Here is a 21,898-nt window from a genome sequence, read left to right as displayed (position 1 = left end):
GCACCTCCTGGAAGTTTCGCTTCAATTTGGGTCCGCAATACACTAGAGGACCGCTAGATGGCAGAGCAGCGCTGAAAGGGAGGCGGGGACGAACCGGTTGCGCCATCTCCCAAGACAGATACCACATAAAGCCCGGTTGCCTTGGCGGCTTCCTCTTTGAGGCTAAATAAATAAATAAATAAATAGTCAGCCTCTCCAACTTTCCACGCGTCATTCCTGGAAGCTGCCTCGCGGAGCGCTTTGGTCTCTCCAGCTCCGCGCTGGGGAAAGCGACGGCTTCGGAGGCATCCTGCGCGCTTCTGCTTTTGGCCACGCAGCTTTTCTCCTCGACGGGCTCCGTTATTGCAGCCCAAGATTCGCCTGGGAGAACCGGGTCTTCCTCCCGCAGAGCATCCGGCAGAGAAACGCGAGGGAGCTGGGAAGCAGGTCTGATTGGGAACCCCATCTTGAGGTTGGGAAAAGTCCTGGCTTGAGCTGCGCCGTCGGGCGGTGTGCCTCCTCGGCTCTCGTGGTGCCATGGCCAGACCATCATCACCACCACCACCCCGTCCCCCCCCCCCAGCCCTCCAAACCTCACGATGGAGGGGGGAATCCAAGCCAGCCAAAACAGCCAGATTGTTGGGGGCAATAAGCTGACTTTGTAATAATGCCGCTTGGGGTGTGTGTGAAAGCCCTAACAAGCAGGCATATACATAAAATGAAGGCTACTGCTAAGCTTGTAAGCCGCCCTGAGTCTTCGGAGAAGAGCGGGATATAAATGTAATAAAAAAAAATAAAAAAAAATAGGGCTCTTGCCAGGAGTAAACTCAGCCAATGGCCAAAGTCAGCTAGAAGGCGCGCGTAAGCCACGATCCCACATCTCGGGTCTCTTTCCTTCCCGTTCAAGGTGCTGCTGCGTGATTCGGGATGGGGTCGAAGCTCTCCGTGGATGACTCTGTCCGCGTCGTCATAGTTGGAGGCGGCTTCGGAGGGATAGAAGCTGCCCTCCTCCTGCGGGATTGGGGGATCCCCTTCGTCCTGGTCGACATGAGAGATTCCTTCCACCACAATGTGGCTGCTCTGCGGGCTTCCGTAGAGAGCGGTAACCTGTCATCTTGGGATTCCCTTCATTTCTTCATGTCTTCTCCCAATGTAGGGCTTTCTAGATGGGGGGGGGGGTCTTCAAACTTGGCAACTTTTCAGACTTGTGGACTTCAACAGCATTGCTGAGGAATTCTGGGAGTTGAAGTCCACAAGTCTGAAAAGTTGCCAAGTTTGAAGACCCCTAGTCTACTCTAGATGTTTTGAATTAGAACCTCCTTTTGTCTCTAATATGGCTGTAATCCCAGAGATCTGGAAGACACCAGCTGGTGAAAAGTTTGTTTTAGGAGCAGTTGGGTGATCACCAACTTCATTGGATAGATTTGATGGTTCTCAAACGTTGGGGAAAACGAAACATGAAGGCAAATTAAAGTAGCAAAAGGTCCATTTCTTTGCGTAGATTGGACCAGCGGTTCTTAAATGGGAATACTTATGCCACTAGTAGGAATCAGAAGAAGTTATCTAGGCAGGGCACGCAGGGTTAGTCATTTTATTCTGATTGTATTTACGCCTTGAAAGATTAGCATAAATGGTTAAATGCAAATAAATGCTAATACATTTTCTCATTAAAAGTGTTTGTGTGGTATTATTTCCACACCGCGAATTGATGGGACTTAGGAGATGAGAAGCTGAGAACCTGCAGGCTTTAGATGTGTTAAAAATTTTGTGGAGGTTTTTGACTCCCTGCTCTTTAATAATGACTATGGATTCAATTTTTTCTGCATAATTTTATAGGATTTGCAAAAAAAACCTTTATCTCCTTCTCTGAGACCTTCAAAGAGAGTTTCCAGCAGGGCAAAGTAGTTGAGATCGATTTGGAGAAACATCAGGTCCTACTGAACAATGATAATGTGAGTGCCTCTAAATTAAAGGTGTTAACAACTGTGAAAGGGACGCGGTGGCTCAGTGGGTTAGGACGCTAAGCTTGTGGATCAGAAGGTCAGCAGTTTGGCGGGTCGAATCGCGAGTGCCGCGTAACAGAGTGAGCGCCTGTTACTCGTCCCAGCTTCTGCCAAGCTAGCAGTTCGAAAACACGTTAAAAATGCAAGTAGAAAAATAGGGACCACTGCGGTGGGGAAGGTAACAGCGTTCCATGCGCCTTTGGCATCTAGTCATGCCGGCCACATGACCACGGAGACGTCCTTGGACAAGCGCTGGCTCTTCGGCTTTGAAACGGAGATGAGCACCAGCCCCTAGAGTCGGAAACGAGTAGCACGCATGTGTGTGGGGGGGGAACCTTTACCTAACAACTGTGAAAGAGTTACACAACAACTGTATCTTCATTCTAATATTCTTTCTTAGGTGCTTTCATTTTCTCATCTGATCCTGGCCACTGGGAGTGAAGGGCCTTTTCCTGGGAAGTTTAATGAACTTATTAATATGGAGATGGCTATTCAGGCTTACGAGAACATAGTCAAGGAGGTGGGTGTGATTGGTAGAAGAGAAAGGGGTGTTCTTTGCTTGCCTTTGTATTAGTGAACTTTTCAAGGGACCATCTATGGCTGGTTTATGGTATTTATATAATGCCTGTTATTTATTCCAGTATGCTTTTTGTTTAGGATTATATTTTAAAAAAATATGACTTGGGTTTTCAAATTAGCCAACTCATTTCATTCAACTTAGAAAATCTATATAATCACCCAACTTATGTAATCATGACTCTGAGCTATGTACATCAAGCTAAAAAAATTAACTAAAATACAGGTAATCCTAGACTTACAACCATTTGCTTTATTGACCATTCTAACTTACAACATTGAAAAAAGTGACTTGCGACCATTTTTCACCCAACCATTGCAGCATCCCCATGGTCACATGATCAAAATTCAGATGTCTGGCAACTGGTTCATATTTATGACAGTTCCAGTGTCCTGGGGTCATGTGATCATTTTTGCAACCTTCTGACAAGCCAAGTCAACGGGGAAGCCGGATTCACTTAACAACCAAGTTACTAACTTGAAAACTGTAGTGATTCAGTTAACAACTGTAACAAATAGGGTCAAACTCACGTAACAAATGTCTTGCTTAACAACAGAAAATTTGGGTTCAATTGCGATTGTAAGCTGAGGACTACCTGTAAACCATACAAAGTCTAGGAAAAGAAACAAAATCCAAAGCCAATGTACAGTGTCTAATTTTATTCAGCCTGGAAAATTCACTGAGGCTGGGGTTGAGAAATTGCCAGCCAGGCTGGAAGGAAGGGTCAAGCAAGGGCCTAACTTGGAGTCCTTGTGCAGTTCCAAGTGAAATAAGCTTGACCTCCTGCAAGGTCCATGAAGCCTTGTCTGGTCATTCCCAGGGGAAGACAAGCATCTGGGAAGATTCTTGTAATAGAAGTGGTAAATAATAGAGTTACTGATTTTCATTGTTCATGAGTGGCTCTGGCTGCTTGCAGCTGACAGTAATCCATGTAGGCTGCACTGAAATCAATGAGCCTTTATTCTGTGTGAGTACATATAGGTTTAAATCGTTATCAGCATGCTTCATTTATGCTGAAGAGGCCACCCTGGTGTGTGGAAGTGAAGAAGACCTAAGAAATGTTATTACTCTGTGTGACTACACACAGTTCTAATCTAATGCAATCTAATCTAACTTGTATATAGATGAGCATCACGCTTGCAGTTAGGATTTGTGTGAAAGAGCAAGTTAAGGCTTATCCCTCTGCCTTGAGAATTTTGGATAATTTGGTTGAACATAGAATAGACAATATATATCCTGAATGAAGAACAAAAATTTTTTTCATCAAGGCTGCCAAGATTTCTAAGTATCAGTTCCCTTTCTAGTTAGAGAAAGGATTCCTGTTGAAATAACCTCTCTGAAGCCACGTGTTATCTAAAGTAATGGAACCCTGCACATCTTGTTTTTCCTTTCTGTCTTGAAAGGTGGAAAAAGCTGAGCGGGTGGTTATCGTAGGTGGCGGTTCTGCTGGGGTTGAAATGGCTGCAGAAGTTAAGACAACACATCCTAACAAAGAGGTACAAAGTAACATCCTATTGCTCATTCACTCTCACCTTGTTTTGAAAATTAAAATTCCTTATTATCTAGAGCAGGGGTAGGCAACCTCGGCTCTTTTATGACTCATGGACTTCAACTCCCAGAATTCCTGAGCCAGCCATGCTGAGGAGAAAGGGAGAGGTTTCCATGCTTAGTCATGCTGGCTCAGGAATTCTGGGAGTTGAAGTCCATGAGTCATAAAAGAGCCGAGGTTGCCTACCCCTGATCTAGAGTCAGTAGAGACAAAATGAACCGCTACAAACGGTTGAGTTGACCAAAAGAAAGAGAATAGATTGGATGCACTTTTTGAGATATTGCCAAATTATCAATAAGTATGAATTATATCAATTCAGTGACTAAAGCTTCTCCACTTCTATAAAATCTTAGAAACTGTAATTTGGTTTACAATTGTGCTTCTCTGGGAATCTCTGTGGAGGCTAAATTTGTCTTTACAAGGTGACTTGCATGTGGTGTAAATGCCTTGTCAGAGCTTCAAAGGGTTGGGAAGAAGATAAGGAAGCAAGGCAAGGATGGGCAGCTGGGTTGCCCGATCCAATTTGGTTTTTTTAGAATGTGACAGCAGTGTAATTTTATTTATCTATGTATCAAATTTAGAATCCACCCATCTCATTCACAGAGCAACTCTGGGTGGTATATCGTTCAAAGCATAAAAACCCTATAAATGTCATATTTCAATAGGAGACAGTTAAAACAAGGATAGAATACTTCAAGTTAAAAAAGTGATGGAGGGTCTTCAAGGCGGTAGCCAACCCCAAGCTTGTGTGATTCAGCAGAGCCAGGTCTCCACTCTTCCAAAAGGCCAGGAGAGTGGGAGGGGTGCTGCTTCTTTTCTGGGGTGGGAGTATATTTTCTGGGATGGGGAGCAACCCCCCCCGTCAAAATTCTTCAACTGATGGGGTGTCTAACATATCTTCCCTACCTGACTGGGTGGGATGGGCCGATGTAATGGGGATAAGATAGTTCTGGGGTGACCTGACTCCATGCTAAAGTTATCACCAACATCTTGAATTACACCTGGAAGCAAACCAGCACCCAGTACAGCTTGCACACATAAGTGTAAAATGTGCTGTCTTTCAGGCACCCCAAATTGCTCATGTGCTGCATTTTGTACCAGCTGAAGCTTCCAGATACTTTTCAAAGGTAGCTGCATGTACAGCATGTTGCAGAAGTTCAGACGGGAGATGATTAGGGCGTGAATGATTGAGAGAAGGGCTTCCCTATGGTAATCTGATCAATAATGAAATGTTCCAAGGAAATATTGGATAAGTAATTGAAACTTTACTGTGCCTACCCCTTGCCTTCAGCATCATCTCACTATTTATTTACCAAACACTGACAACTAGTTTTACTGTCATTTTCTCAAGTAGCAAGCCACTTGAAAAGAGTGATCAATAAAGACTAAACAAAAGCAAAAAAGCAACAAAAGCAAAAAAATCAAGGCCGATCTTTAAGACTTGTGAATGCTGTATCTGTACTTTGTTCTGGAATTGATAAGTTTATCTGTGACTCTTTTTCCCTTTCAGATGTCTGGTTTGATACATACAGGCTATTCTTTAGGTGTCTGTATGCAAAAATTTCTCTTCATTATTAGCCAAAACGTATTTGGCAATAATAGCAAAGATACAGTTTACAATATAGTCAGAACTTTTTGGAAACATTTGGTCAATGTAGAATAATAATAGATATTTCATGTGTTCTGGCTACATACTGTACTTATTTTTTGTTTGCTCCTAGTTCTGGACCATGAGCATGACTGATTATGGTCTTCAGCATGCCACCCAAGAGAGAAGTCTTAAAAAATGTAGCTCCCCATGTTTTCAGAGAGTTCTACCAGACTTATTTTCAAACAAATACTTGTGGGACTGGAGGCTAATACTTAATAGATGTGAATGAATGCTCATATCCATTTTTCCTACTATCCACTTTGTCTAATTATTAGTGTAATTCTTGTGAATAACTGAGTTATAAAGGGATCCGAGTACAGTTTCTCATGTAAGGCCGAAAAGTGCAATCCATTCTTTTTTTTACTACAGTACTGGAATTTCTAGCCTGTAACATTTAAGCTTCATCTCTTCACCAAAATGTTGCAGAACTTGATGGATATCCGAATTTAGCTTCAGAAAAGCACTAGTCTTCTCACAGTGAAGTCACACCATGACATCTGAAAAATTACATGGCTTTCAATGGCAAAAACAAGTATCTACATGGCTGGCTGGGGAATTCTGGGAGTTGAAATCCACAAGTTTTAAAGTTGCCAAGGTCGGACACTCATAAGCTATAATGATCTTGCAATATGGCAATGGATGTTTGCTAAATAACTTTCATCAACTGAATATATTAATATTTTATGTTCTCAGGTCACACTTATCCATTCAAAAATGGCACTGGCAGATAACGGACTGCTTCCCAGAGTCAGGGAGGCACTGAAGGAGACTCTTACACAGGAGGGAGTGCATCTCTTGCTGAGTACTAAGTTTTGTTATTGGTCTAACATTTTTTTCAAGATCACTAAACCCTAAAGGTGTTTTTTTTCCCCACTGACAGGCAACCTACAGTAAGGTTGCCTGTCACTGGAGGCTCTGGGTTTTGCTGTGCATTTAAAGGGATATGTACTGCATTTGGTCTCTGTGGGACTCAAATAACATATCCCTAACAGACTACCAGAGATCAGAGGCAGATTTATTTGACCTTTTCAAAATGTTACATGTGAAAGACCTGAGGTGATTCAGTTGGCAGTTCCATTTCACAGATTGTGGGAGCGCAAGAAGAGGTAAAAGTTCTTTAAGGAGTGGCAACAGCTATGATGTGCATGCTTACACATGTTCTGAATACCTTTTCCCTGTTGGAATTTTGATAGCTGTAGTCCTTAGATCTCCTAGTAAAGCAGCCGTCAGCTTATCTTTTTTTCTCTAGGTGAAGTACTGTTAAGTTATGAGGGCCATAGAATTGAGTCAGTTCCCCTTTTCTCCAATTCCATGACATTTATCCCCTCTCTTCTTCCTTGGATGATACATCAGGAAGATCAAATAGGGGATGGGGTTGTACAGGTAATCCTCAACTTACAACAGTTCGCTTAGTAAACATTCAAAGTTACAACAGAATTATAAAAAGTGACTTTTGACTGTTTTTCACACTTAGGACTGTTGCAGCATTCCCACGCTTACGTGATCAAAATTCAGATGCTCGGCAATTGGCATGCATTCATATTGATTGCAGTGTCCGGGGGGGGGGGCACACGAGCATGTTTTGTGATCTTCTGACAAGCCAAGTAAGTGGGGAAGCCAGATTCACTTAACTGCAGTGATTCATGTTAACAGCGGTTGCCAGAAAGTTTATAAAACGGGGCAAAACTTGCATAAAAACTGCAATGCCTCTGCTTAGCAAAAGAGGTATTGGGTTTAATTGTGGTTGTAAGTTGAGGACTACCCGTGGTGTGTATTATAAAGCAAAACAATTTTGTTTCTCTTCACGCATGCAAGATATAATCAGCAGCTCTAGCTGAGGCAATTGAAATTAAAGCAGTGGATTAGATTATCCTGTTAGGATGGAAAAAGGAGATGGCAAGGTGTTGCCAAATTAGAGTTCTGTTGGTCGTATACGAAGCAAGAAAAAAGGTAATAGGCGATCCCTAAAAAACTGAAAAATCTTTGAATCCAGTAGGTAATCCTAATTTGGCAACACCTTGCCATCTCCCTTTCCCATCCTAACAGAATAATCTAATCCACTGCTTTAATTTCAATTGCCTCAGCTAGAGCTGCTGATTATATTTATTTATTTTATTTATTTTTTATTTTAATTCCATTTATATCCCGCCCTTCTCCGAAGACTCAGGGCGGCTTACAAGCTTAGCAGTAGCCTTCATTCTATGTATATGCCTGCTTATTAGGGCTTTCACATACACCCCAAGCGGCATTATTACAAAGTCAGCTTAATTGCCCCCAACAATCTGGGTCCTCTTTTGCATGGGTGAAGAGAAACAAAATTGTTTTGCTTTATAATTGGGAGAAACAGATAGCACTAAAGGATAGAAAGATGGATATTTTTAATTAAAATTAATCAACATGCTCTTAAGTAGTACCTTAAAGCCAAAGTAGTTATTATACTTTCAAAATTCAGTGAAATGCAATGTCTTTTTTTTGGTTCTCCTAGATCAGAAAGTTTCTAATCTCCATACGCTGACCTTAAACCAATTCAAGGAGAACATGATGGTGAAAACTGATAAAGGTAGTGAGGTTACTGCTGATCTGGTGTTTCTGTGCACCGGAACAAAAATAAACTCTTCAGCATATGGCAGTGCATTCAGTAAGTTAATTTTCCCCCTACCCTTATTCTGTCCACAAATACGTAATTGTTGCAGGTTCCATATTCTAGTTGTTAATTCTGTCATTGTTTCAGTAATTTTTTTAAATGATTATCTTTAATTTTAATACTGAAATCTTTTTAAATGAACATTTGGAAGATTATTTAGTCAGCCTGCTGACTTGGGTCAGTCATTCTTCCAGTCCAATCCACATTACAGGGTGGTGGTTGTGGAAGAGAAAAGAGGAGGGTGGTGTGTTGGATATGTTTGGCGCCTTGAGTTATTTGTAAAAATAAAAGGTGGGATAAAAATAAATAAAAGCATTTACTTGAGCAGATGTATGTATATATATGTATGCATAATGTTAGGGTATAGAAAAAAGCATAGTGATCTTTGTTTAAATAGATTTGCTGTAATTGTACAATGATCCAGCCCATTTTTCAAAATTGAGACTTCTATTGAATAAAGTAGGCAAACATAAAGCAACCTCTACCTATCTTCTGTGTATCTCAGATTTCATCTTGTTTGGAATGCAAATAGTTTTTTTTTAAAATACTAAAAAATCAAAAGAACGATGACCCATACAATCCCAGTACATATAGCCTTTTGCTTAACATTTGACATTCATAGATGATTTCCTTGTGTCTATGTTTAGGAGACCAGCTGGCAAATAATGGTGCTTTGAAAGTGAATGACTATCTTCAGGTTGTGGGCTATGATAATATCTATGCTATTGGTGACTGCTCAGATGTGAAAGAACCAAAGATGGCATATCATGCTCAACTCCATGCAAACGTTGTAGTGACCAATATTATCAACAGCCTGACTCAAAAGCCTCTGAAAAGTTATAAACCAGGTGAGACTGTGAATTATTATTTTTTTTGCCTTTCAGAAGTGCACATCCTTAACTAAAATGCAACACAAACAGTTCCTTGCATCTAATTCTAACGGTGTTTTGAAGCTAGCACTGCAGAGAGATAATTAAACTTGGTATACTCTTGTGCTGCTGTTTGATGCTGTCGCTACTGCTACAGTGTTTTACTCAGTATTTATAGAACAACATTGCTATTTACTAAAATACTCAATTATAAATAGCATGTAGCAGACCTTAAAAAAAAGGAGCACCCCCCTCGAAAAAACCTCTTTCTAAAGAGAAAATTAAAATAATTAATACAAATACTAAAGTTCATATAAGTACTGTTGGTACTTCAGCCTAATATCTTGGCAATCTCCTGAAAAGTATTAAGCAAGCCAATTTTTTTTTAAAGGAATCCATACAAGAATTATAGAAATTGAGTTACTGTAGCCAAATGTACTCTGGCAAGTTCAGATGCCGAGTCAGTCATAACAATTTTCTTTTTTTGTAAATAATCTTGTGTTTCCTCTTTAGGATCACTTACCTTCCTGATTTCCCTAGGAAGTAATGATGGAGTGGGACAAATCAGTGGATACTATGTAGGGCATCTGTTAGTGACTGTCCTCAAAAGTAAAGATCTTTTCATCTCAAAAAGTTGGAAGAAGATGCATCAGCAGATGCCATGCTAGAAATGGAACTGCCCTAAACAAAAACAGAACTGATACTACCTGTAGTAATGCTTAGTTTGCTAACATTAAATCATAATTGTCTTTAAGAAACTAAGAAAAAAAACCCTAGATAGTAGATCTTGGCAGAAACTGTATTTCACATTAGACTTTGGAGTTGGTTTGTAGTTACTCAGCTAACATGGAGATTGTAAAATTGACCTGAATTAAAGTTTAAATGGAAGAATTGATTATCATGCAATTGTAGAACTCAAAACAAGGGTGGGCTAATGCCTCCTTAAGTAACACCAGCTGCCTGCAATTAGTACAGGTTTGAGTCCCACCAGGCTCAAGGTTGACTCAGCCTTCCATCCTTCCGAGGTAGGTAAAATGAGGACCCAGATTGTTGGGGGCAATTAAGCTGACTTTGTAATAATGCCGCTTGGGGCCCCCCCCGAAAGCCCTAATAAGCAGGCATATACATAGAATGAAGGCTATTGCTAAGCACATTGATTTGTGCTTCTTAGATTGTAAGCTGCCCTGAGTCTTCGGAGAAGGGCGGGATATAAATGGGATTAAAAAAAAAATCAACTTCAGATATATCTACACACTGCACACATGTTGGTGTGCTATGGTCTGCATAAGCACTCTTAAATGTTCTTTAGCACTGTAATTCAAATGCTTATAGGAATAGAGTAATGGGGGGAAATACCAGTACCCTGGTTAAGGTTTTGGAAAAAGTAGAACTGTAACTAGCACTGAATATATTATTAAGGGGGCTCTCTGTGCTGAAGCAGTACTCTGTAAAATAGTATTTAATTGTCCTTCCCTCCCTCCCTCCCTCCCTCCCCATCATTTATTCATGCCAGATTCTCTAATATTTGCTTGTACTAGTAAAGTTCAAACCAAAGCCAGCCTTGCAGAGCTCTCCTCTTCCTTTGGCAAATACTAATCGAAATGTTGAATTTGAGAATATTAACAGAACTGTCTTCTTCTTCCAAGAAACTTCTTACTTCTGAAGCCACTTTAACTTTTTATGGAAATGAACAAGAAGAATACGCTCAAGGTTAAAGTTTTAAAAAAGCATGATGCTATTTTTTATCAAAACAAATAAGATGAAATATTTTTCAGCAATTACAGGTCATTCTGGGATAAAACAGTAAAGCACCAAGTGAATCAAAATTATCTTCTCCATCATGGAACATAGACACAACATAAAGATTTCTAACTACCAGTGGGAAAATAAAGGGACGCAAACAATCCACATTTTTCAATTGATGGATGCATTGAATTGTTTGCTACTCTATAATGAGATTAGTTTTTTTTAAAAAAAGGTCTAAACTAAAATAACTTGAGACATTAAAATGTAGAGAACTGGGGAAAATAATTTCTTGGGGAAGATACAAAATGTAGAGGGCCTAAAGCATGTTATATCTGCAGCTCAAACTCTCTCAAACAATTCCCCCCTTTCTCCCTCAATAACAAAAGCCCTCCACCCATCACAAAACTTCAAAGCTACTCACGTATTCTGTCCTCACAATATTTTAAAAATAAAACCCACTTCTAATTCCCATTCCTACTCATATTCATGTTGAAAAATAAATTTTCATTTGGCTTCTGTTACTACTTTGCATCTAGCTTTGCCATCTCTTGCACATAGATGCCAATGCTCTCACTATCAAAAAGCAGGAAGTAAATGTTCTTCAAGGAAGAAGGACTGGAGTCATCAAAATGGGAAGAAATGGCTTTCAGAGTCACCTGGGCTGCAGTCTGTTTTGGAAAACAATTTCTAAACAAAGAAGGAAAGTTTGTAATTAATGCTCAGTAGCAAAACGTTAGTCTTAAATGTTATAACAAGATATAACTGTTATATATTGTAACTAATAAGCTGAACCTTACTTGGGGTACTCACCCTGGGTTTGCACAAATGTTTACAGGGCTCAATGCCAAGTAATGTACAGATTCATCCCTCTAGGTAGATAATTTAAGATCAAGTTTCAGGCCATCCAAATGTAACAGCATTCAAAAAAAAGATGCTAGTGTGGAATGACTGGTAAAAAGCAGAGGACATGCTGGGGAAAAATGCTGGCAAATAACCCAGTCAAATACAAGGTGGGAAAACGGAAAGCTGAGTTTCGAACAAGTAGATCAATTACTGGTACATGATAAAGGTAAAGGCTTCCCTTTTCCAGTCATATCTGACTAAAGGGTGAGGCTCATCTCCGTTTCTTAGCCAAGGGAGCCAATGTTGTCCAAAGGGAGTTACGTGGTCATGTGGCCAGCATGACTATATGCTGAGGTGCACGGAACGCAGTTACCTTCCCACCAAAGTGGTACCTATTTATTTACTTGTATTTGTGTGCTTTCGAACTGCGAGGTGGATAGGAGATGGGGCAAGTAACAGGAGTTTGCCCCATTGCGAGGCACTCAAGTCTTCAACACGGGCGGACAGTTTTCCAGCTGGCAAGCTCAGCGTCTTTAACTGCTGAACCACCACTTTGGAAATGCAGATGCAATCAAAATAAGGTGATCCAAGGAATCATGCAGTATAGGAATTTTTCAGTGTATGGAAGACTGGCAAATCTGCCAGCTATTTCCTTAAATAGGTCACAAAATGTTAAGTAGCATTTTAATGAGTGCCAACAAACGTATGCCGATAGAGGACACCTACAGTTTTGCATCATAGTTCTTCCCTGAAAAACCTCTGAAGGTTGTTTTTAAATACCACATACAAGACCATCCTAGACTGAGATATAAAAGGTAAAGGTTCCCCCGCACATGCGTGCTAGTCGTTTCCGACTCTAGGGGCTGGTGCTCATCTCCGTTTCAAAGCCGAAGAGCCAGCGCTTGTCCGAGGACGTCTCCGTGGTCATGTGGCCGGCATGACTAGACGCCAAAGGCGCACGGAACGCTGTTACATTCCCACCATAGTGGTCCCTATTTTTCTACTTGCATTTTTACGTGCTTTCAAACTGCTAGGTTGGCAGAAGCTGGGACGAGTAACAGGCGCTCACTCTGTTACGCGGCACTCGGGATTCGACCCGCCAAACTGCCAACCATCTGATCGACAAGCTTAGCGTCCTAACCCACTGAGCCACCGCGTCCCTTTAGACTGAGATATATATATTTTCAATTAGATGTTATAAGAGCAGACGTTACCAGCTTTTTTGTTAAATGTATCACAAAAGGAATGTACTAATTCTACAGTATTAATACGTTTAAATAGTAATTACCTGCCACTGGGAAAAGGTGGGAAAGCCACAGACTTCAGCTTCTTATCTTCAGCAGCAGTTAAACAGTTCTTTATTGTCTCCTCCAGTTGTTCTTCACATTTGTCTGAACCCCATTGTGGGATGTGACAGTGAATGACAAATTTTGCTGCTAGACCAGTGGCCTGGCTGAGAGCAGCTGAAGGGGGGAAAACAGGTCTATTATCTTAGGCAGAGCTATAGAGTTTATATACTACTATATCTGTCTTTCCCATAACCCTCAACTGGGCATCACAGGGCAACAGTGTCTGAACCAAGGTACCTCAAATAGGCTAACTTACAGAATGCATCCAACATCTGGGACACATCACTCCCCAACCCTAACCCATGGAAAACTGACAAATTTTTATAAAACCTTTTATGACATTAAAATGATCACAAAACAATTTATGACATAGTAGAAAATGTCATAAAATATTCCCTGTGCTGAGGTTTGCGCTATCCAGTTCAACATGGGCTATTTTCAAAGCAGATCCACCTCTGAAGGTATCCAACTTTTCCAGGGAAGGTAGCACATTAGAAATCCTATCACTGTTGAAGACGTTGAGAAATCTGGTATGGAAATGGCTGAAAAGATGAAGCAAGAAGCCTCACCTTTTAAGTATCACTATTACTTTTCCAGCAAAGCTTTAAGAGATGGACTCTTTACCATTCAATACCCCATCCGGCACTGACTTTTTCTCATCAGGAACATTTTTATTTATTTAAAACATTTGAATGCCCCGCCCCCATCTTAAAACCAAACTCCGAGAGGCTCCTAACCAAAGAATAAAACAATATATATAAGCCAGGGGTCCTCAACCTTGGCAACTTTAAGACTTGTGGACTTCAACTCACAGAATTCCTCAGCTAGCTTTGCTGAGGAATTCTGGGAGTTGAAGTCCACAAGTCTTAAAGTTACCAAGGTTGAGGACCCCTGATATAAGCAATGAAATCATAAAGCAATAACCTTCCAACTAACCAGAAAAACCTGGTAATGTACTATAAGCAATTTCCCCCCACAACATTTTCCTCTGGCTCCAACCTTATGGCATCCCAATCATTTGGGGGTGGGTGGGGGAAGGGAGCTGGCTTTTAAGTACTTCCCAGAAAGTTAAAAGTATAGGAGCTTGCTGGAACTCCATAGGATAAGGGTTAAAATGGAAAAGGCACACTCTCCAGGTCTCTCAAGAAGGCAACATTTAAAGGCAGAAACCTGGAGTGGGCCTGCCTTATTCAATCTGCTGAGATGGGCTGACACTCAGGGAGATGTAGTCCTGCAAATAATCTGGTCCTGGCCATGTAGGGATTTAAAGATGATAAACAGCATCTTGAATTGCAGCTGGGAGTCAGTGCAGCCTGTGCAATGGGTGTAATGTGATTTAAGAGCCAATACAGCTTGTGGTGTAATGTAAGTTATTGTACAGGTGGTTGTGCACACTGCTGCATGAAAGATCAACAAGGCAAAGGTTGCTGATTCGGCTTCAATTTCTAGTTTTGGTGCTCGCTTTGGACTTGGGACTCCCATGCAATAGTGAAGAGAATTCTGCAGGTTCAGAATTAGGAGTAAAGGTTGTCACTTCTTGTACTCCCAGGATAGAGGCCCCATATATACGTCAGGGTGCAGAATTTTTTTTAAGCCTTGCCTTCATGCTTTTCAAAGTGGGAAAGGAGAAACTATAACATAAATTGGTTTAACTGATTTTATCTGGCTATCAAGCAAAATTACTCCATCATTGTTTATATAAGGGCTCTGACCTTTTAGTTCTGCCAGGTGAAGTAGAATATATGCTAATGTAAGGCTCCCCAACCATTCTGGCTTGTTGGCCCAGTGGGGGGTGGGGCGGGAGGGGAGGGGGAGGAGGGAATAGTTCCTTGCAAATGGCATGCTTGCATGCAAGAGCTCGCACAGCTCCATTTGTGTGAACTTTGCATGGGAGCACAAGTGGCTGCCTCTCGTATGAGTGCACACTGCCTGAGCATGTGCACACTGCCTGAGCAACCCGGTTCTGAACAGGCTGCAGTCCAGTACTGGGCTGCGGTCCAGGGCTTGGGGACCCCTGTGCTAATGGATGGACCATCATTTGTTTTTTTTTAATACAGTCATGGCCGAAATTGTTGGCACCCCAGAAATTTTTCCAGAAAATCAAGTATTTCTCACAGAAAAGTATTGCAGGAATACATGTTTTGCTATACACAGGTTTATTCCCTTTGTGTGTATTGGAACACAACAAAAAAGGGAGGAAAAAAAGCATATTGGACATAATGTCAAACAAAACTCCAAAAATGGGCTGGACAAAATTATTGACACCCTTAACTTAATATTTGGTTGCACACCCTTTGGAAAAAATAACTGAAATCAGTCGCTTCCTATAACCATCAATAAGCTTCTTACACCTCTCACCCAGAATTTTGGACCACTCTTCCTTTGCAAACTGCTCCAGGTCTCTCTTATTGGAAGGGCGCCTTTTCCTAACAGCAATTTTAAGATCTCTCCACAGGTGTTCAATGGGATTCAGATCTGGACTCATTGCTGGCCACTTCAGAACTCTCCAGCGCTTTCTTGCCATCCATTTCTGGGTGCTTTTTGACGTATGTTTGGGGTCATTGTCCTGCTGGAAGACCCAAGATCTCGGACGCAAACCCAGCTTTCTGACACTGGGCTCTACAGTGCGACCCAAAATCCTTTGGTAATCCTCAGATTTCATGATGCCTTGCACACATTCAAGGCACCCAGTGCCAGAGGCAGCAAAACAACCCCAAAACATCATTGAAACCTCCACCATATTTCACTGTAGGTACTGTGTTCTTTTCTTTGTAGGCCTCATTTCATTTTCGGTAAACAGTAGAACGATGTGCTTTACCAAAAAGCTCTATCTTGGTCTCATCTGTCCACAAGACGTTTTCCCAGAAGGATTTTGGCTTACTCAAGTACATTTTGGCAAACTGTAATCTTGCTTTTTTATGTCACAGTGTCAGCAGTGGGGTCCTCCTGGGTCTCCTGCCATAGCGTTTCATTTCATTTAAATGTCGATGGATAGTTCGCGCTGACACTGATGCTCCCTGAGCCTGCAGGACAGCTTGCATTCCTTTGGAACTTGTTTGGGGCTGCTTATCCACCATCCGGACTATCCTGCGTTGCAACCTTTCATCAATTTTTCTCTTCCGTCCACGACCAGGGAGATTCGCTACAGTGCCATGGGTTGCAAACTTCTTGATAATGTTGCGCACTGTGGACAAAGGCAAATCTAGATCTCTGGAGATGGACTTGTAACCTTGAGATTGTTGATATTTGTCCACAATTTTGGTTCTCAAGTCCTCAGACAGTTCTCTTCTCCTCTTTCTGTTGTCCATGCTTAGCGTGGCACACACAGACACACAATGCAAAGACTAAGTGAACTTCTCTCCTTTTTATCTGCTTTCAGGTGTGATTTTTATATTGCCCACACCTGTTACTTGCCCCAGGTGAGTTTAAAGGAGCATCACATGCTTGAAATAATCTTATTTATCCACAATTTTGAAAGGGTGCCAATAATTTTGTCCAGCCCATTTTTGGAGTTTTGTTTGACATTATTTTTTATTTTTATTTTTTATTTTAATTCCATTTATATCCCGCCCTTCTCCGAAGACTCAGGGCGGCTTACAAGCTTAGCAGTAGCCTTCATTCTATGTATATGCCTGCTTATTAGGGCTTTCACACACACCCCAAGCGGCATTATTACAAAGTCAGCTTATTGCCCCCAACAATCTGGGTCCTCATTTGACCTACCTCGGAAGGATGGAAGGCTGAGTCAACCTTGAGCCTGGTGGGATGCGAACCTGCACTAATTGCAGGCAGCTGGTGTTATGTCCAATTTGCTTTTTTCCTCCCTTTTTTGTTGTGTTCCAATACACACAAAGGGAATAAACCTGTGTATAGCAAAACATGTGTTCCTGCAATACTTTTCTGTGAGAAATACTTGATTTTCTTGAAAAATTTCTGGGGTGCCAACAATTTCTGCCATAACTGTATATATGGGAGAGAATTAAACTTTCCTTTTTCTTGCTTAAATGATCAATGACCTTACTGCCACTAACTGAGAACCAAATGGAAACTGAAGATGTTCAAATATCAAGTTTATTTTTATTTTTTTGCGTGTAATCCTTTTCCAGTCCATTTTTATAGATCCTCCAATAAGGATGCTTCTCTCAAATGCTTAAGCATCGTTTATATTAATTTGATTGCCCTAATAAAGGCATTACCCACTTACTTTGTACTGATTTTATCCCACAGGCTGGCTTTTTTTTTAAAATGTGACTAAGGTAGATTTTACATAATTAGCAAAGATCTCACCTTCCGTGACTTCCAAAGGTCCCTGTGATTTACGAAGTTCTTTTACCATTTCTAAGAACTCTTTACCACCAGCTTTTTCCAACGCTTTGCCTGACCAAAAAGCAAACAAAGGTAGTTATGTTTTTATTGCAGTTCCGAGCAGGTTATTATATATACCGTATTTTTCGGACCATAAGACGCACCGGACCATAAGACGCACCCAGTTTTTAGAGCAGGAAAACAAGATAAAAAAATTCTTTCTCCTTCTCTCTCTCTCCCTCCCTCTCCCATTGTCCCTTCCTTCCTTCCTTCCTTCCTTCCTTCCTTCCTTCCTTCCTTCCTTCCTTCCTTCCTTCCCTCCCTCCCTCCCTCTTTGTCCTTCCCTCCCTCTTTGTCCTTCCCTCTCTGCATTAGAGCAGTACCCGTGGAGGCAGCCCTGCAGCCCGGCTTTCTCTTGCAGAAAGCAAGCTGAAACGGAGTGAGGGAGATTGCCAGAAATGCGAATCGGCCGATCTCGCGCTCCTGCAAACTCCCTCGCTCGGTTTCAGCTTCCCTTGCTACAAGACAAAGCAAGCTGAAACGAGGCAGATTGCAGCAGCGCGAGATCAGCCGATTCGCATTCCTGGCAATCTCCTCACTCCATTTCAGCCTGCTTTCTCTTGTAGCAAGGGAAGCTGAAACCGAGCGAGGGAGAGTGCAGGAGCGTGAGATCGGCATTTCTCAGCACGTGACGATTCGTGCTCCACTTGCAGAGGTTGGGGCTGGCCATACGGATCACCTTCGGACCATAAGACGCACCCTCGTTTCCCCCCCCCACTTTTGGGGGAAAAAAGTGCATCTTATGGTCCGAAAAATACGTTACATGCAGAGATAAAGAGTCCAATTCAGTGGTCAATCATTACTTCGGAATTAATTTTCTCATTACAGTTTTCTTTCATCACTGACAGTCAATAAAATGTTTATCCTCTGTGCCTTATGAATATATAAAAATGATGTTTACCGGTGCTATTGTGTATGGAAAACCAGCACTGAGCAGCATGATCTACTTTAGAACAATGTTGTAAAAAGCCTTAAATGCAGTACAGTTAACTTATTTTATTTCTCCAAACTGGTTATGTTTTTTAAATGCTGAAGAAAATTTAAAACAAGAAAAATACTGCCAACAATAAAGATGAACAAAGGTATATTAAAAGCTTTTATACATGCTAATTTATAAGATTCCAGTGGGACTTAGAAGCATATACCATATTTTTCGGACCATAAGACGCACTTTTCCCCTCCCAAAAGTGGGTGGAAAAACGAGGTGCGTCTTATGGTCCGAAGGTAAGCGAAAACACTTGTCTCCCGTTCAGTCAACGCAGTCCATCAGCTCCATTGGAGAGATGTGATTGAATGAAGACATGGAATTCTCCGCCCCGCCCCAGTGATTGGTCGGCAGGGGAGGAAATACGGATGTGCCTGCCATGCCTTCTGACTGCCTCCCCCTCCCTGCACGCGCATTTTTTTTCTTTTACCTCGCTGCTAAAGAAATAGTTTTTGCTAAACTAAACCTCATAGGCGACTTGCCCCAGCAAAGCCGTGAGGAGTTGTCCCTGCAGGTTTCTCTGCAAAGTTTATTGGAAGTGATTTCCCATTTGCAAGATAATACTGCTAATTGTTTGAAATTGCTTCGGCATCTTAGAAAACCTATTCAGGGAAAAGAAACTACCGGTACCTACCTACCTTCCTTCCTTCCCTCCTTCCTTTCTCTTTCTTTCTTTCTCTTTCTTCCTTCCTTCCTTCCTCCCTCCCTCCCTCCTTCCTTCCTTCTCTCTCTCTCTCCCCTCCTTCCTTCCTAGTATACCGGTACTATTTGGTTCAGAATATTTTTTTTCTTGTTTTCCTGCTCTAAAAACTGGATGCGTCTTATGGTCAGAAAAATACGGTACATAACATATTTTTTAGCTATCTGCAGTACATATAGTACTTTCAAGAACAATTACATTTCCTACTTTTAACTCTGATTAAAAAGTTCAAAAATGAATGGATTCGGTAGTTCCTACAGGAAAAGAATTACGGTTCAGAGGTTTCAAGTATTTGTATTTGCTTCAAAATAATTTTAGACTTACCGACTTCCTCTTTGAGGTCTATTTCACCAGTAGTTGGATGCACAATACCTTCTACTTTCATTGAACCAATATGGCTGATGTCACTTTGTGTCAGAGATAACTGCAAAATGCCAATGCAACAGGAGCAAAAACAAACTTAAGTTTGAGGATAATCTCTGTATTAAGATTATGAACTAGTGTAACTAGACTCCAAGAAACTTGTTATAAAAATCTTATTAAAAATCTTGTTCCCAATTGTATGTTCCCAACATGTCATCTACAAATAAGAATGTAACTATCCTTCTTTCATGAACATTTTCACTTTTTTCAATTTATTCATAATTTTATTAGTTATCAAATACTGTATATCCGTCCCAAAACTTGGGGTTGGCAATATCTTTAATTAGTTCTGAACTGTATGAAATGTCTTCCTTCCTCCAAGTAAATTATTTAATTTATATAATTAATTTAATTTCATCTTGTGATTCCTAGGCTCTCCTATGTGCTGGTTGCCTTGTGAAAATTAGTTGTGAACGCAGTAACAAGTTTTATAAACAAAAGCCAATGGTATTTTATCTCCATAATTTAAAAAAAATCTAATCATCCCACCTAAACTGAGTTGCCTGCCAACTTTTAAAGCCAATATTTGTAAGTAAGTCATCCAACCACAGTCCTGTTACACATATGCACAGCAACAGCTGGGCCTCTTCAGTCTATGCTTCCACTGGATATATAGTGACAACGTAAGTATCCAAATGCAAGTCAAAATAGTATTCTTTGTACACGTTTAGTACTTTATGTCTCAAATGATTATTCTTAATGACCTAATTAGTATGCATGCCCTCAGCATCTGCATAGGAGAAGGGATCATGGACATAGTTAAGAAGCATGCAACCTTTCCTTCTTTTTTGTCTACTGGTAGCTCAGGACAGGAGATATTTGCATTTACTGTATGCATTTATGTCTAAAATTATACTTATTGTAATACAAAGTCATTACCTATTTCTTTTAATTTACATAGATAAAATCAATTTGGAATTTCATCTTGACTAGTGTGTATTTTTCAATGATGAAGTTGTAACACTATACTGTATTCAGAAATATCAAAGTTATGTTGATGTAATTCCTGAATCTTGAAACCCATGTGTATTTTATGAAACACTTTTCCAGGCAGGTACCTTTTTATATATAATAGCTAAATAGATACTCTGAAATATTTTCTGTATCTAAGGGTTGCAAGCCCAGAAGACAACATCTGCAACTCCTCCGGGATAATGGTGTCAAGGAGGGGAATGTTGCTGAAAATCACTGTAACAAATCTTTCATTACTCATTCTACCAACTGAAGCAACTAACTAGAGTGCTGATGAATTCAGATGCATTTAACAATTTAAACAATGCATTTCTATATAAAAGATGAAACAGAGAACAAGATGATACCTTTGTAATGCAATTAGAATTCTATTCTATTCTACAATTCTAGTGCCTAAGGGATCTGGAACATGTTTCATTTTATGCAAGCCAAAATGTATTAAAACACATCGCTTCTAAGTGATTACCTGCAAACAATTTCTTGAAATTATTCTTAAAAGGAGTAGGGTAATATAACAAAGATTCCTGAATGATTTTTTTTTTGCAAGGAGAGACAAACAGCGATGTTTTCACTGGAGAATATTTTTGAAGTACAGAACTTTCTACTCTTAATTTTGTACCTTCTGTCCAGGAACAAGGCTCTTAGAGGAGAGTACAGTAAATCCATCTCCAGGTCCATCATCGGCTGTTGAATTTGATGCTCCTTCTTTTTCATTTTCTTTCTGTTTATTCTATTTATTAAAATAATATACATACTCAAAAACAGAAAAGCTAAGAGGAATACCGGTATTTGGAATCCAACATCTATTTCAAATAGTTCTTTTAAATGTGCATATAAATAATAATATTTGGTAACGTAATTATATAGATTACTTTTTTCTAGTCGGAGTAGTATAAAACCAGACACATCACTAGAAGCCACAATCACTACGTCTGATTTACTTTGCCTGTGTCATGCTTGCGTGGAGAAGTCAATGATGCTAGGAATGGTTAGTGTAGGGCACAGGTCTGCAACCCGCGGCTCCGGAGCCGCATGCGGCTCTTTCAGCCATCTCCTGCGGCTCCCAGTCCTCTGCCATATGCAGTCCAAAAAAAAAAAAAAAAAGTAGAACCAAAAAAGTTCAACCAATCAATTCAAATATGCTGGGCAGGTGCATATCTCACCTTGGCTCCACTCTTCAGTCAAACCCTGTTCTGCGCATGCGCGCATGTATGCACATGTGCACACATTTTTTGCAGCTCCC

General features: G+C 40.7%; 2 protein-coding genes across 6 annotated transcripts in view; one reads left to right on the top strand and one right to left on the bottom strand.

Moving 5' to 3' along the window:
- The first annotated feature begins 249 nt into the window (after positions 1-249).
- Positions 250-10,823, top strand: AIFM2 (AIF family member 2). Of its 2 annotated transcripts, XM_081328453.1 has the most exons (9): positions 250-426; positions 887-1,081; positions 1,816-1,931; positions 2,383-2,502; positions 3,963-4,055; positions 6,453-6,561; positions 8,245-8,397; positions 9,051-9,251; positions 9,786-10,823. In XM_081328453.1, exons 2-9 carry the CDS (start codon positions 907-909, stop codon positions 9,938-9,940), a joined length of 1,122 nt encoding a protein of 373 aa, XP_081184579.1. In that variant the 5' UTR covers positions 250-426; positions 887-906; the 3' UTR covers positions 9,941-10,823. The 2 variants fall into 2 exon arrangements, with proteins under 2 accessions (XP_081184579.1, XP_081184580.1); XM_081328454.1 differs by lacking the exon at positions 250-426 and having other exon boundaries at positions 670-1,081.
- Positions 10,824-10,983: 160 nt separating this feature from the next.
- Positions 10,984-21,898, bottom strand: part of MACROH2A2 (macroH2A.2 histone) — a 29,449-nt gene continuing 18,534 nt past the window's right edge. For all 4 annotated transcript variants that reach the window (XM_081329313.1, XM_081329315.1, XM_081329312.1 and 1 more), the window contains 5 exons: positions 21,275-21,385; positions 19,585-19,684; positions 17,498-17,587; positions 13,150-13,324; positions 10,984-11,705 (listed from right to left, as the gene is read on the bottom strand). In XM_081329313.1, coding sequence (XP_081185439.1) covers positions 11,540-11,705; positions 13,150-13,324; positions 17,498-17,587; positions 19,585-19,684; positions 21,275-21,385 — 642 coding nt within the window. In that variant the 3' untranslated portion in view covers positions 10,984-11,539. The remainder of the gene's footprint in view (positions 11,706-13,149; positions 13,325-17,497; positions 17,588-19,584; positions 19,685-21,274; positions 21,386-21,898) is intronic.

Source organism: Vipera berus (assembly GCF_964194415.1).
Source record: "Vipera berus genome assembly, chromosome: 5".
Taxonomy (NCBI): Eukaryota; Metazoa; Chordata; class Lepidosauria; order Squamata; family Viperidae; genus Vipera; species Vipera berus.
Note: the sequence above shows the minus strand (reverse complement) of the source record. Positions and strands in the feature narration are given on the sequence as shown.

What these genes read in the sequence shown, in the direction of transcription:
- AIFM2 (XM_081328453.1), top strand. Translation starts at nt 907, where the DNA reads ATGGGGTCGAAGCTCTCCGTGGATGACTCTGTCCGCGTCGTCATAGTT. An exon ending in GGGAGTGCATCTCTTGCTGA is followed by an intron (nt 6,562 to 8,244) that starts GTACTAAGTTTT and finishes TGGTTCTCCTAG; the next exon opens with ATCAGAAAGTTTCTAATCTC. An exon ending in TCTGAAAAGTTATAAACCAG is followed by an intron (nt 9,252 to 9,785) that starts GTGAGACTGTGA and finishes TTTCCTCTTTAG; the next exon opens with GATCACTTACCTTCCTGATT.